At 48.9% G+C, this 14,283-nt stretch overlaps 6 protein-coding genes across 6 annotated transcripts; 3 read left to right on the plus strand and 3 right to left on the minus strand.

Annotated features, from left to right (window-relative positions):
- Window positions 1–595: 595 nt before the first annotated feature.
- FMAN_07264 (putative methionyl aminopeptidase) lies at window positions 596–2,108 on the plus strand (the record flags this gene model as incomplete). The annotated part of the gene is made up of 4 exons (XM_041830866.1): window positions 596–638; window positions 727–1,865; window positions 1,915–2,001; window positions 2,052–2,108. 4 exons carry the CDS (start codon window positions 596–598, stop codon window positions 2,106–2,108), a joined length of 1,326 nt encoding a protein of 441 aa, XP_041681486.1.
- A 1,186-nt stretch (window positions 2,109–3,294) lies between these two features.
- FMAN_07265 (putative protein involved in intramitochondrial protein sorting) lies at window positions 3,295–3,849 on the plus strand (the record flags this gene model as incomplete). The annotated part of the gene is made up of 1 exon (XM_041830867.1): window positions 3,295–3,849. One exon carries the CDS (start codon window positions 3,295–3,297, stop codon window positions 3,847–3,849), a length of 555 nt encoding a protein of 184 aa, XP_041681487.1.
- Window positions 3,850–5,537: 1,688 nt separating this feature from the next.
- On the minus strand, window positions 5,538–6,635 carry FMAN_07266 (uncharacterized protein; the record flags this gene model as incomplete). Its single annotated transcript, XM_041830868.1, has 2 exons — window positions 5,538–6,149; window positions 6,195–6,635. 2 exons carry the CDS (start codon window positions 6,633–6,635, stop codon window positions 5,538–5,540), a joined length of 1,053 nt encoding a protein of 350 aa, XP_041681488.1.
- A 688-nt stretch (window positions 6,636–7,323) lies between these two features.
- FMAN_07267 (putative dynactin Arp1 p25 subunit RO12) lies at window positions 7,324–7,962 on the minus strand (the record flags this gene model as incomplete). Its single annotated transcript, XM_041830869.1, has 2 exons — window positions 7,324–7,875; window positions 7,924–7,962. 2 exons carry the CDS (start codon window positions 7,960–7,962, stop codon window positions 7,324–7,326), a joined length of 591 nt encoding a protein of 196 aa, XP_041681489.1.
- Window positions 7,963–10,578: 2,616 nt separating this feature from the next.
- FMAN_07268 (uncharacterized protein) lies at window positions 10,579–11,381 on the plus strand (the record flags this gene model as incomplete). Its single annotated transcript, XM_041830870.1, has 2 exons — window positions 10,579–10,708; window positions 10,765–11,381. The coding sequence occupies 2 exons, from the start codon at window positions 10,579–10,581 to the stop codon at window positions 11,379–11,381; spliced, it is 747 nt and encodes a 248-aa protein (XP_041681490.1).
- Window positions 11,382–11,895: 514 nt separating this feature from the next.
- Window positions 11,896–13,507, minus strand: FMAN_07269 (uncharacterized protein; the record flags this gene model as incomplete). Its single annotated transcript, XM_041830871.1, has 4 exons — window positions 11,896–12,054; window positions 12,112–13,159; window positions 13,222–13,325; window positions 13,388–13,507. 4 exons carry the CDS (start codon window positions 13,505–13,507, stop codon window positions 11,896–11,898), a joined length of 1,431 nt encoding a protein of 476 aa, XP_041681491.1.
- Window positions 13,508–14,283: the final 776 nt, after the last annotated feature.

Genomic DNA, 14,283 nt, shown 5'->3' on the forward strand with positions numbered 1-14,283 from the left:
TCACTTAGTATAAACTGGGTACTGCAGGGTCGCGGCGTGAGAGCATCTTGTCACAGGAACAGAAGTGCATTTGAATTCACCACAACACACTTGACAGCCGGGCATGGCAATGGCAAACGTCACAGCATAGGGCAGGGCAGTAGTGCTGTGAAACCAAGCCATGGAGTGACATAGATCATCCATCAAACATCATTTATATCCAATAGTTTGTCACAAGATTTACTAAGTGTTTGATGTTTGGTGAAGGCATGGGCTTAAGTAATTGCCGATTACGACAGCTCGAGCTCTATTTATAAACATCAACAGCAGCAATTGTGATCCTATCCATAGTCAAGGCCTCAGTCGTTCTCTGACAATTAACCGCCTCGCGTATCATTGGTATGGTTGTCCAATCCACTTTCGTCATGTCAAAAATCTGTCAGCGGGGACTAGACCAGACAGAAATGCTTGTCCCTGTCGAGACCGAAGGCTGTCCAAGCATTTCTGTCGATAGAAGTCAAATCCTTGGTGGGGTGTGACATCTTCCACCCATCCAACCCTCCCACCAAATTCTCTCTTTTTTTTTGCAGCTCTCACTCATGCGCAGTTAGCCAAGATGGCAGCTCAAGTCCCCACTGAAGCTCTCAAGGAGCTCAACGGTAAGTTCATACGTATACGGTCTACTCGGCGGTGAACTCTCATGTGAAAACGTCTGGACCAAAGAAGACTGACACTGCTGCCCCGCAGTGGCCGATGGCTCCCAGAAGCCCGGCGCAAACACACAATCAAAGACCGACGCTGCCGGAGACGACCACGGCGAAGATGATTCCGAAGACGAAGCCAACGGCACTGCTCCCGCCGAGGGAGCCGCCAAAAAGAAGAAGAAGAGAAAGCCCAAGAAGAAGAAGAAGAGCCCCACCAGCCAGAGCGACCCTCCTCGAGTCCAGGTCAGCCAGTTGTTCCCTAACAAGTCCTACCCTCATGGAGAGGAGGTTGAATACAAGGACGAGAACAACTACCGAACTACCGATGAGGAGAAGCGCCATCTCGATAACTTGAACAGCGACTTCTTAGCCGACTATCGCGAGGCCGCTGAGATCCATCGCCAGGTTCGACAGTGGACTCAGAAGAATGTCAAGCCCGGACAGACCTTGACTCAGATCGCTGAGGGAATTGAGGATGGTGTTCGTGCTCTTACTGGACACGCTGGACTAGAGGAGGGTGACAGCATCAAGGCTGGTATGGGTTTCCCTTGCGGTCTGAGTCTCAACCATTGCGCTGCGCATTACACTCCCAATGCCGGTAACAAGATGGTCCTCCAGCAAGAGGATGTCATGAAGGTCGATTTCGGTGTCCACGTCAACGGCCGTATTGTCGACTCTGCCTTTACTATGTCTTTCGACAACAAGTACGACAACCTTCTCAAGGCCGTCCAGGAGGCCACTAACGCCGGTATCCGCGAGGCCGGTATTGATGCCCGCGTCGGTGAAATTGGTGGTGTCATCCAGGAGACCATGGAGAGCTTCGAGGTTGAGATCGACGGAACCACCTACCCCGTCAAGAGTATCCGCAACCTCACAGGCCACAACATTCTGCCCTACAGCATCCACGGAACCAAGGCCGTGCCCATCGTCAAGAGCAACGATCAGACCAAGATGGAGGAAGGTGATGTCTTTGCCATTGAGACCTTTGGAAGCACTGGTAACGGATACGTCCGCGACGATATGGAGACGTCGCACTATGCTAAGCGAGGAGACTCGCAGCACGTTGATCTCCGCTTGAGCTCTGCCAAGTCGCTGCTCAATGTGATCAACAAGAACTTTGGCACTCTGCCGTTCTGCCGTCGATATCTGGACCGTCTTGGCCAGGACAAGTATCTACTTGGAGTATGTATTGATGTCAACAAGAACAAGAAATATTTCTAACAATTTACAGCTCAACAATCTGGTCAACGCTGGTATCGTCGAAGCGTACCCGCCCTTGTGTGACAAGAAGGGCTCGTACACTGCTCAGTTTGAGCATGTAAGTGATTCATTGATGTGTAGCTGGTGATAGTGACTAACAGATCCTAGACCATCCTGATTCGACCCACCGTGAAGGAGGTCATCAGCCGTGGAGATGACTACTAGACGGATCTTCTACTATGTCATGGAGCGAATTGTGAGATGGACTCTGAAATATGACTCTCCTCTTCCGACGCGAACAAGTTTGACTATGTAAATAAACACAAAATATGATTTACGTTAGGAATATATGGCATAGCCAACTCTGTATGAAGACTTGTAGATTGGTTCATGGCATGAATGATGAAGCATCACAGCGGCCAATGGCCCGAATATCTAGTAGCATCATTGTGTATGCAAGAACCTGGCAGGTTATGCATTGCTACGTTGGTATAAATTGTGGTAGCTATGACCCCCCAATGCAATCAACTGCCCACTCTGACGGCTGCAAGATGATCGATCGATCTATGTATCTAATCTTGGAACACGCAGATACAAATACCACAGAAAATGACCGATGCTATCTTGAGTTTCTGTATCGATTCTTGTACATTCCACGGACCAAGACCCTTGAAATTTGATCTTCTCACCCGCGTTAATCCCTTCCCCATATCGAGCCTCACAGCGACAAGTTGACCAATGCTTGACGTTTGATCACCAACGCTTAGCTTCATCGTTCTCCGGTTTTTCCCCATCATTGACGCACTCGCCACTCTGTGGCACAGTCGCTCGCCCTGCAATGCACGAGACCAGAAATCGAGCTCCGACCTCCTCCTGCAGACCGAGCCAATCACAGCCTCTCAATATCCCGAGGCTTTATCGCGATCGAGAGGCTTTGCCCTGTAGAGTTAGTTCTGTGTCATATCGGGTTTAGTCGCTGAACGCGGATGTGCTCGGGCCAAGAGCCGATGGCCGGCGATAGCGAGTACCCTCCTTCACATGGAATAATTTTTTCTTAGAGGCCTGTGGGAGGAGGAGTCAGGGCGGTGTCCCCAATTAAAAAGGCCGCATCGCCATCCATTGCCATCCGTCTCCGTCCAGCGCTCATCTTTACCCTCACTTCCGTTACTCTCCATCGCCACTGGAGCATCTTGTATATCTTCGTTTTCTGCGACTGATATAATAAGAAAGGCGTATACTTTCTTTTGCATCTTTGATTTTATGACTCCTCACACGAACGAGTCTCCTCTTTCTTTGATAAGCTTTTAGCTTCTACACCTGAAGGAAAAAAAAAGTTTCTGACTCCCACGCGAGCAACTTCTCTCTTCCACAACAACCTACGACAAACATCAACGAGCCTTCATCCATTAAAATGAAGGTCTTCAGCAACAAGGTCACATACAACTACTCCTGGGACGAGGTGTCCACAGCAAACTGGACAAAGTACGGCCCCTGGAACAACAAGTCTGAGCATGTAATTGCCGTCGACACCCTCTCCCGCGAAGTCGACCCCGCGACCGGTATCCTTCGCACCGAGCGGCTGATCACCTGCAAGCAAACGGTGCCCGATTGGATCAAAACCATCATTGGTGGTACTGGCGACGAGAGCTTCATGTATGAGGCTAGCTACGTCGACCCCATCAACAAGACCGTCACAATGGTTAGCCAGAACTTGACATGGAGTAACCTCGTCAATGTTCAGGAGGAGGTAGTCTACAAGCCTCTCGGCGACCACCAAACACAGTTCATCCAGAACGCCAACATCACTGCTCTCTGCGGTGGCTGGCAGCGAATCAAGAACAGCATCGAGGACACCATGGTGTCCCGCTTCCGCGAGAACGCTGTCAAGGGCCGTGAGGGCTTCGAGCGCGTTCTGATGATGAGCCGCAAGGCTTTCGCTGAGGAGAAGGCGCGCCAGATTCTATGAGATGACCATCACGTATGAATCACGCCTTATCTCCGACCCGCAACACCTTATCTCCAAGGGTCGCACACGACACCAATCTCCACTACTCACCGCTACACTATTTAACGACGACACGGCATAAAAGACGGGCGCGCGATATTTAAAAAAGAGGAGTAGATGACACCTGCAGCATTTTACTGGCGTTTAGAAGGTTGTTCAAAAGTTATACACAAAAAGAGGATTTTGCTTATTCCGGCATGATGCATTTCATTACACTACATCAATGCCTTGCGTTTTGGAGTTGTTCGGACTATACCCCCGGTCTATTAGACAGTCGAGAGCACATGGACCCCGAGGAATTGCCTCGGGTTCATCGCCTAGAACGGGCTTCTTGATAGAGTCACTGATTAGAATACTTAATCATGAAACCTATTACTACATACAACTGCTTTTCCAACCAAGGTGACGAGAATCCAGTAATTGATTGATTGATGATGCCCTCAACTTCTGCCACTCGGTCAGATAGATCTTGGCGTCTCGGTAAAAAAGACAACCCAGTAATGTTTCTCAATCTTGGTACTAACAGAGCAGCTTCGGCTGAGCATTTGCACTCACCCACACTTGATCGCTTCTCAACGGTCTTTGCCCGGCATTCGCTGTTTCTAGTGCCGAATGGCTCACACCCTTTGTCTATCCGTTCCCATCCGGCCGAGCATCGGTGGTTCGTGACCCTTCTTTCCCCGCAGCAGCCCGGTGGAAGACTTTGAGGGGGTGGGTGACTAGGGAAGTTTAAAGATGGGATTGTCGAAAGTCGATGCTTTGTTCTATGATTAGAATGGGCTTGGATAAAACTCTATAGTCTTCTGAATTGGCTGTGGCTTACAGAGTAAAGACGGAAATCGGTGTTAGTCCGAGAACTGAGAAAGAAAATGATGAGAAGTTCCTGAGTGTCATGAAGTTCAGGTCATACAAATCCTGAGGCTTGGGACTTTTTGGTAGAGGCCAAGGGGATATCACGATATTCATGTTCAAAGGTTCCTTAGTTCTCGGATCTCAACAATACATGGTGGCAGCATGTGTGCTTCACATACCAATAGCACTCCCTTGTTACCATTAAAGAACTCTGAGTTGTGTCAATTTCTTACGATTTAAAAATATTCCTTGAAAGACAATGTCCCGCTCCATTAGCCGTCTTTGTCATGATATCAGAGCGCTAAAGGACCACATCTAGTGAGGATGATGAACTTTACACAAAGTAGGCCCCCAGCCCACGGGGAGGAGTAAGATTTCGGACCAAGTCAGTGTCAATAAAATCACCTAGGATCATGCTAAACATGCCCAAGTCTCTGTATCTTAAACACAGCATGTTTCGTCAATCACACCTTGCCGAGAGAAGACTATTTTTGATCACACAATACTATTTGTTGGTCCTGACACATATACCGAAGCCTTTTTTGGGAATATACCGCGAAACCCAAGAGAGATTCGCTAGCCAGTGTTGCCATCTACATGATATAGCAACTGTACAATTTGCACTGACCTGCCCCAATCCCAGACCTATACTCTGTTCTTTGCCATCTGCTATCAAATCCTCGCGGAAGTACCTTGTTGAACTTCAATATTAATCCCTTGTCAAGAAACGGGTCACTCTTCGGTGATGTGTAATGCAAACGAGACACCAATTGTAAGGAATCATGAAAGAGTGATCCTTAGTTGTAGTGGCCAAACATAGGAAGATCAGAATCTTCAGAATCCTCAGACTCATCGTCACTGTCATATTCGCTCTCACCATCGCTACCCATTCCGACTTGCCCTCCACGAGTATCTCCGAGAATGGCCTCAAGCTGCTGTCGCAGTTCTGCGTTCTGCTTGCGGATCTCGTTCCTACGGCGTCGGAGCATGTCTTCACAGTACACAACAAGAATATTGTCAGAAGATCCAGGCTGTCGAGGTTCCCAGTTGGCAGCAGCTCGGGCTGCAATATGCAACAGCTGGCGGGCCTGATGGTGATGAACATCTTCTGTATCCCCGTTATAAATCTCATACTCCTTGTCATCTGAGACCCTGTCAAGAGTCTCGTGGAAGGTTTCGACAGTCTCGAGGCAGAGCTCTAGTGCAGACTCCTTTGCCATGCCTAGGCATGTAGAGCTAGAGAATTTGAGCTTAGAGCTCTCAGTCACTTCCTGCCACACGGCGGACAGGACCTCGCGTTCTTTGGCGGCGCGCTCAACTTGGTCGCGGTGATCCTGAGTAAGGACGTTGGTGACGTAAGCGCCGTTCTTGAACTGGTTGTGGTTTGCAATCTTAAAGTCCTCGGCATACTAAGCGGCGAGAGCATTGCTGAGCTGATTGCGAAGAAGACGGACGTGCATACGGTACAGAACCGTGTCGCGGAGAGTACCAGACCAAGTGCCCTGAGCGAAGACAAGAGGAATGTCGCCCGGGATCTCAGGGCGAGAGTTATAGACCAGGTTGAGGTCCCACATACGACGGATGACGCGGAGAGAAGTCTCGCCATACTTGATGACGATGGTCTTGGAGAGGCCGTACATCTCATTGTTGTCTTGCTTCTGATAGCGCGCGATCTCTTCACAGAGAGGACTGATGACGTCCCTGAGGGATCGGTTGTCGAGCTCTTCAGCATATAGGAGCTGGTTGTAGAGATGGGTGTTTCGGATGATAGCGTGAGGGACGGTTAGAGAGAATGGGCCTGGAGATGAGTCGCATCTGCGTGGGTTGGCCTCGACATTGAGAGCCTCGGACCAGGGGACGGTGACAAGCTTGGAGGGGAGCTCTGGGGGATACATGGCTAATCCGTTATTGACTGTTGATCTCGTGGATCTGAGTGAAAATTTGTTGTTAGCGAGGGATAGGATCTGGCTGAGATATGTGTCTGGATGGAATTGATGATGGGAGGTGGAGGGAGAACGGCGCGAGTATATGTGCGAGAGGATAAGAAAACAGGCCAGAAGAGTGAAGGCCAGGCACTGCAGATGGACGATAGGGGTATTGCCAACTTGAGACTGTATCGTAGTGGTTACGGTATATGGCTTTCTATTGTTGATTGTTGGTCAGATGACGTTTGACGAGTGAAGCCCGGGCGTGGAAACAATAGGAGATGAGAAATGCCAACAATGGAAGAAACACGCATAAAAGGGTATCATTGACATTTATATGAATAACTAACTTGATCCTCCCGTGAATATCGCTCTGTTTGTTTATATACTCTTGAGGTCCAGGCAGATACTTGGAGCCTGGTTTTGGCCAGAATGGACAGGTTCCTTTGTTCCAACTGAACCTCACAAATGAATCCTGCCTGGATCCATAGGTTCCCGTTGACTCATCGAGTATGTAGAGTCGCAGGTGCAAGCTGTAGATTAGCTCGCCTTGAGAGTTGACCCTTTCTTCAGGTCCTGGTTTGTATCAACCTCCTTGCCTCCTCTCCTCTCTGCTCATTTGCACACCGACCTGATCCCATGACCTGTCGCGATACTCTCATGACGCTGGAGGATGGGGATTATTTCCCACCGTCTTGTACATATCCCTCAATTCAAACTCATCATAACCTCCCTCCGGGATCTCCCCAATAACCTTGGCCGGCTGTCCTGCAACGATGGAAAAGCTCGGAATGACCATACTCGGCGGCACAACCGTCCCATCCAATACCTTGACGTAGTCCTTTAAAATAGCAAACTCTCCAATCGTACACCCCTTTCCGATCTGTACGTGGTTTCCCACAGCTGCAGCTTGGACTACTGTCCCTTGGCCAACAAAGACGTGGTCTCCTATGCGTAGGGGCATGTATGTAAAAGCGCCCTTGTATATGCGGCCCGGTGGACGCAGCAGGACACCTCGAGCTAGGAAGCAGTATCGGCCGATGGCGACGGCTGTGTTGTTCGCTGGCGAGGTGCCAGAGGATGACGATGTGGCTGTTCGAGCGAGATCACCGCGGATCATGACTTCGGGTTGGATGACGGTCTTGCCGCCGAGCATGATGTTTTGAGTACCGACGAGGACAGCTTTGCGAGCGACCTTGTTACCTGTGTCCTATAACGATGTTAGCATCGAATGATCCAGAGAGCTTAGGGAGCTTACGGTCTCGATGTACTCGCCCTTGGGGGCTCGGCGAGACATGATGGGCGGTGCTTGAAGCCGGTGGAGGGCCGGAGTGGAGGCGCAGGCGCAGGCGGAGACGGAGACGGAGATGGAGGAGAGATCGGGCGGTGTTTGGAGTTGTTTTGGCGACCGGTTGCTCGCTAGGCCGATGCCATGGACAAGTGGGGCCGTATTTACAGCACGGGGGCCTCAATTAGATGCAGTAGAGCCAAGGCACGACAACGCACGCAAGGCAACGCGTAACAGGTACACAGAATCATATGATATGCTGTGTAACGGAATGTAATTTTGCTGTTGAAAGGAGGAGTAAAGAGACAACCAAACGAGTAAACTAGCCCAGTAACTACCTAACTATGGTTGGTAATGAGCTGGCAACAATCTTACCAACATGATGCTATTTCAGAACAAAGAAAGCCTTGCTGAGCCTTGAGAGACGTTAGAGCCAACATTGAATATCTTGGGGTCTTTCAAGCGCCGTCATGACCAACAGCTGGTAGACCCAACAAGCGAAGCATTTGCCAACCGCAATCAGTAGATTACCAACCAACACCTACTAAGTCAAGCATCATCTCCATATTCTACTACCTGCATACAACAAACATCCAGAGTGTGTCACAAGATTGCTCTAGGTAATTCCCACACTTGGTCCGATTTAGTCTTGTCCTACACCAACCTCTCAGCTGAACCCAACTCCTCGAATTGGATAGCCAATGATACTCTGACCATAAGCTAACCGCAAGCTAAGGAATTGAAGAATCCTTTAAGCTAAGCGCAAACGGTTTAGTTTCTAGACAATAAAAGAAAAACGGACTCCAACCTCCCGCTAAAAAAAAAGTGCAGTTCTTCCCGTGCCGCAAGCCAAGAGAAGGATGCGGCCGAATGAACCACTTATAGCACTCGGAGCGGTTGTGAGCGGTTAATTTCCCCAATTGCTTCTCTATTCTCGTCTCTGCTTTCTGTATCCGTATTCTTGATTAATTATTGCATTTTCGAAATATTGGGTTTTAATGCCAATTATTTAATAACGCATGCAGTGGAAATGAGATATAAAGTGACTCGGTCGTTTCGTGCAGTAGCGTACACTAGAACATAGCTGAAACTGCCAGGGCCCGATGTTTGAGATAAATGAGATGGCTTTTTACTCTCTCTCTCTCTCATTTTTTTTTACTTTTTGTCTACGTTTCTCATCTTCAGGTGAGACTCTTGGAAACTATTAGATTCCTCCGTGCCTCCTACATTACTCGTAGTTGCATGCTCTGATACCACATTCTAGATGCAGGTGGTTGAGCCCCGGGGACCTGAACCCGGACCTTGCTTATAATATTGGATAACTATGTTTGTTTCTCTTACGATTCTTGCATCCCTGGCCTTTCCCGCTTATAACATCGTGTCCTTGTCTTAGTAGTAGCATACACATACAGTATGTACCAAAAGTACATACAGACCACGTAGACGATGGCTTGCCGTCTTGGCCCGCGGGGCGCAGGGCGGAAGATGCTATCTCCGATCTGAGCCAAGGATTACAAGAGTTGATACCTGAGAGGTTACAAGTTCAGACGACGGTGGGCGATTCTGCGTTTCATCGACGGCGACTGGCTGGTCCTCTTGTCGTTGGGGTAGCAATAGAGGATGAAGACAAAACGAACCAGGCCAAACCAGACCAAACCGTAAACATCAAACACTCTGCTAATTAACCACTTTAGCCATTTCCTATTCATTCCTCTTCTGACATCTCTGACTCTCAACTGAGACTCTTGCTGACGGCAACACCAAGCCGAATACAACTATGATCCCTGCTTACACCTCCAGAAAACGACGCTTCCGCCCGCGCTAGGGTCGCCTCTCAACGCGGCCGCCCTTCCATTTAGATTATTTCCCCTCTAGCCCAAGCGAACAGCGTTGCATTGCACTAGACTTGATCCCTACACCCTCCTCCACTTACAAGGATGGCCAGGGTCCTCCTCTCGCTCTCTCTCGCCTCCGCCCGCGTTTCGAGGCCTAGTCCATGGATGTTTGCCTGCATCGTTTTCGTCTGAGTTTTTGGCGAGGCAAAGAAACAGAAACGAAGGGGAAACTATCTCGTTCTGTTCCGTTTGTTGGGTTTCGTGTCTATCTCAAAATCTGCTTAGATAGGGCGCAGTAGAGTTTGACTTGTTTTGTATTGTATATAAAGTCTATCACGACCTCGTCTCTTGAACCACAATCAACAGCTCCAACCACTCTTTTCTATCTAGTCCCCTTCTATTCTTGTTCTCTACTAATAAGTCTTGTCTGGTTCTGGTAACCACTGCATTTCTTATCCCCGCTTCTTTCTTCTGCACTCACCACACCAAATCTCAATATAAGCGCCCAGGTGGAAACGCCCCGTCCACTTAGACCCCTTGCTCGTTGCGTTTATTATTAGCATTGCCGCCCTTGTACTCGTTGTTGCCGCCGATTGTATACAAGACTGCGCTCTGCTCTTCCTCTATCACCCTTTCTGTTCTGCTATCACTGCTTCTTTAGTCGTTGTTGGTGCTTTAATTCCCATTACTCGCTCACGATCGACACCATCTTTTACCTCCTTAAACGCATTGTCATAGTCCGGTGTCTCAGAAAGTTGCTTTCGGTCTCCTACATACAACATCATTAATCATGCTCGCCAACTCCCTTCTCGTCCTTGCCTCTGCCACTTTGGCTCTGGCTTCTCCTCTTGCTACCTTTGGACCTGGTTCTAGCTGCAAGCCTGGAAAGCCTGCTCCTGTCCTCCCAGTCAACGGTGGTGGTAAGTCTTAACTCATCCGACTTATACATCTTCAGCTTCACTAACATCACTTAAAGCTTCTGAACTCCCTGCTCCTCCTCAAGGTGTAGCTCTCAAGCACATTGCTTTTGGCTTCGGTATTCAGAACTATACCTGCGCTGATGCCGCTGCCACTCCCGCTGCCGTCGGTGCCCTGGCTGTTCTCTACGACATCACTCATCTCTACCCAGGCCAAGGCCCTTCATCTCTCACTCCCGACAAATGGGCCTCTTTCACTGGTGACGTTCTCAGCACCGGAAAGGTCCCTCTCAACCTCAACACCAACGGCGTCGGAGCTTCTACCACCAACCCTTTCCCCAAGAAGCAGGATCTCAAGGTCCAAGGCCTCCAGAAGAAGCTCCCCTACCTCGGACATCACTTCTTCAACGCTGCTGGAGTTCCCACCTTTGACCTCGACAAGGGTAACCAGCTTCTCGTCTGCAAGAAGCTCGACGGTATCAAGGCTCCCTCTACTGCCTCCGCTGGCCCTGACGGAACTGGCGCTGTCGACTGGCTCTACCTCGGCGATGCTGGTGGTAGCATTGGCGTCTCCTACGTCTACCGCGTCATGACTGCTGGAGGTGTTTCTCACGGCTGCAAGGCCAAGGGCACCGACAGCACCTCTTACACCACCCTCTACTGGTTCTACGGTTAAACCAAACCGGTCACCACTTTTCATCTTTCACTTCTTAATCACATATTTTCTTAGTCAGATAGAACGGCGGTTCATCGGAGTTTATAAAAGGTCACAATCGCTTTACATAGGATACTCATACGTTTCACGACGATCGTTTACTGGTACAAAATCTCGGGTTTTGGGAACAGATACCATGGTTTATTACGGGTGTGAATGCATCATTGCCCCAGAGGACATTTAGGGAACAACATTCGGCGTTTTGCTTTTGATACGAAGGAATTGGAGGGCGTATTGGATACTCAAGATAGGATGGAACGAAGATAGGTTGGTAGTTAGCCATTGTCAAATGGAAATACATTGCATCAAGTCCTTTAGGCAAATCTTGAACTCTCACATGACCGTGAATGACATGGCAAACCAATGTGAGCAACGGAGATGCACAAAGGCTCTTCAAGTATATCAACCAAATTCCATCGCAAAGAACGCTAGACAATCCATCATCAAGAAGGCAAGATGGTACAAAACACGCCACTCAAGCATCCTCCTTGCCGACAACCTGCTTCTCATGTTCCAGGCTTTCTCTCTCGCAAGCAATAACCACATTGGTCATATACTTGTGACACTTGTAAGTCAAAGCCGTACACCAGATGATCATGGCGATGCTAACAGCAATCATTGCCCACATGCCTCGCTAATGAAATGTCAGTACTCTCTCAAGGTTAGTCAACAGTGAATGATAGAAGCTTACAATGAACCAAGGAGCCATCGAGGCACCATAGAAGACGATGCTCCACCAAGCATTGATGGTATTGCTGCCCGTGTTCATACCAGCCAACACGATACCGCGGAACATGGCTGATTCGTGACGCATGACATCGTTGCACCAAGCGAAGAAGGTAGCCTGGCACGCATAGACAGAACCGGCCCAGTAGTAGGCTGCGAATACAACCGTGGTAGAATGTGGGTTTGTAGGGTCTTTGGAAGCAACCAAGACCATGATAGCTGTAGCGATACCAGTGAGGCCAATGAAGTATCCAACAAGATATCGCTTTCCCGCCAGAAAGTCGGTCAATGTTGCCCAAAACAGCGTGGATACAATACCAACGGCTGGCACACCACTAGGATAGTTGTTCTTCTGGGCGACAGTGTATGTTTCGGTCGGGTGGTTTTGGAGGAAGAGAGCGAAGAGGGCGTTGGTGCTGAAGGACTCGGTCTCGCCGGCGATGATCCAAAGAATAACAAATCCCCACCAAAACCACGATGTAAGGACCATCTTTCCATAGCCGAAGGTGAGTTTAGGTCGTTCTTCAGCGGGAGGAACGCGGGATCTGGCGAGGGCTCGCTCCTCTTCGGAGAGGTAAAAGGCGGTGGTAGTGTGCGGCGTATCGGGGAACAGGAAGAAGCCGTAGAGAGCAACGGGGATGGTAATGAGGCCATCAATAATGAAAAGCCATCGCCAACCGGTCAAGCCATTTCGACCATCCATACTTGAGTGAATACCCGTTTGGATGAAACCTCCAATCATAGTTCCCGCCAGGCCAGAAGCCGTAAAGATACCGCTTCGCTTACCAAGCTCCCTCTCTGTATACCAAGATCCGAGGATGTAGTGTGTGCCGACAAAGGTTGATGCTTCACAGATGCCCTGGAAGAAGCGAATTGCCATGATGGACTTGGGGCTCTGGACGGAGGCGGTGGCCATGGTGAGGCCGCCCCAGAGGACCATCATGAGAGGGAACCAGATGCGAGGCTTGATGTATTGGAGGGAGAGGTTTGAGGGAACTTGGCCGATGACATAGCTGCGACTTGTTAGAGGGTGTATTTATGGCGAGAAGCGAATATGAGATGGGTGTGAGCTTACCCAACAGTGAAGCAAGTAAAGATCTGGTTCAGCTGGTCGCCCTCGAACCCGAGGTCCTCCTTCATTCCAGACACGTAGGCATTGTTGATGTTGTTTCGGTCAAGCTATAGTTACAGAGTCTGTCAGTTGAATGAATGAACCAAACAAGTAGGGTACGACAACGTACGTAGTTGACAAAGTAACTCAAACAACAAAAGGTCAAGATGAAAAAGTCAATCTTTTGGACAAGACGTCTCTCTCCGGGCTTGTAGTCAACATGAAGATACTCCTTCAGTTTCGACGACATATTTGCGACTTTGTAAGAAAGAGTCTGAAGTGGCGAGAGTCCGATGATGATGATGATCAAGAGTGACAACCAAGGGGCCGAGACCTGGTCTACTTATACATGCCGAGTGAAGCTGCAGACAAAGATAGTCAGTCATTGGCAGTATTAGTCTCTGAGACTCAATTATACCGACCTTGGCAACGCTCCTATTCCGCTGCAGTATCAGAGTCAAGTCGCGTATGTTGGGCGAGCAAGTCAAACGATTTCGGCCAAGTCTAGAGTAGTCTTAATCTGCCGAAACGAAACGATAAGCAGCCAAAAAATTGGGAATTTGCGGGGAAGCGATAGGCTAGAACGTGCAGGGCGCTGATCATCCCTGAAGATACGATTTCTCTCCGCAATTGATTGCTTGATTCATTTCCTCTTTTGGAAACGTATCTATACAAACCTGGTAGATAAGTTCCTTGTTAGTGAGATAGGAGATGCCGGGGAAGTTTGGCGGATGCTACTGAGGTATCTACAGTATCTCGATGGAGACTAGGGGTTTGATATGTAAACAGCTGATCTTAAAGATAGCTTGATTGGATAGGTGACAGGAATGATAGATGCCAAGAATTGTATTTTCTGTTCTTAGATACACAAATTGTCAGTGTTATAGAGAGCAAGTCTGTATATATAGTAATTGGAGTTAGAGTTGGAGTAGTTCACCATGTCTACTATGGTTAGGCGAATCAAGCATTCGCCGGATATAGGATATACTCACCCAAAAAAGTCAAAACGTATCAAAGATATGGCTA

The sequence above is a fragment of the Fusarium mangiferae genome (assembly GCF_900044065.1).
Source record: "Fusarium mangiferae strain MRC7560 genome assembly, contig: FMAN_scaffold005, whole genome shotgun sequence".
In the NCBI taxonomy this organism is placed as follows: domain Eukaryota; kingdom Fungi; phylum Ascomycota; class Sordariomycetes; order Hypocreales; family Nectriaceae; genus Fusarium; species Fusarium mangiferae.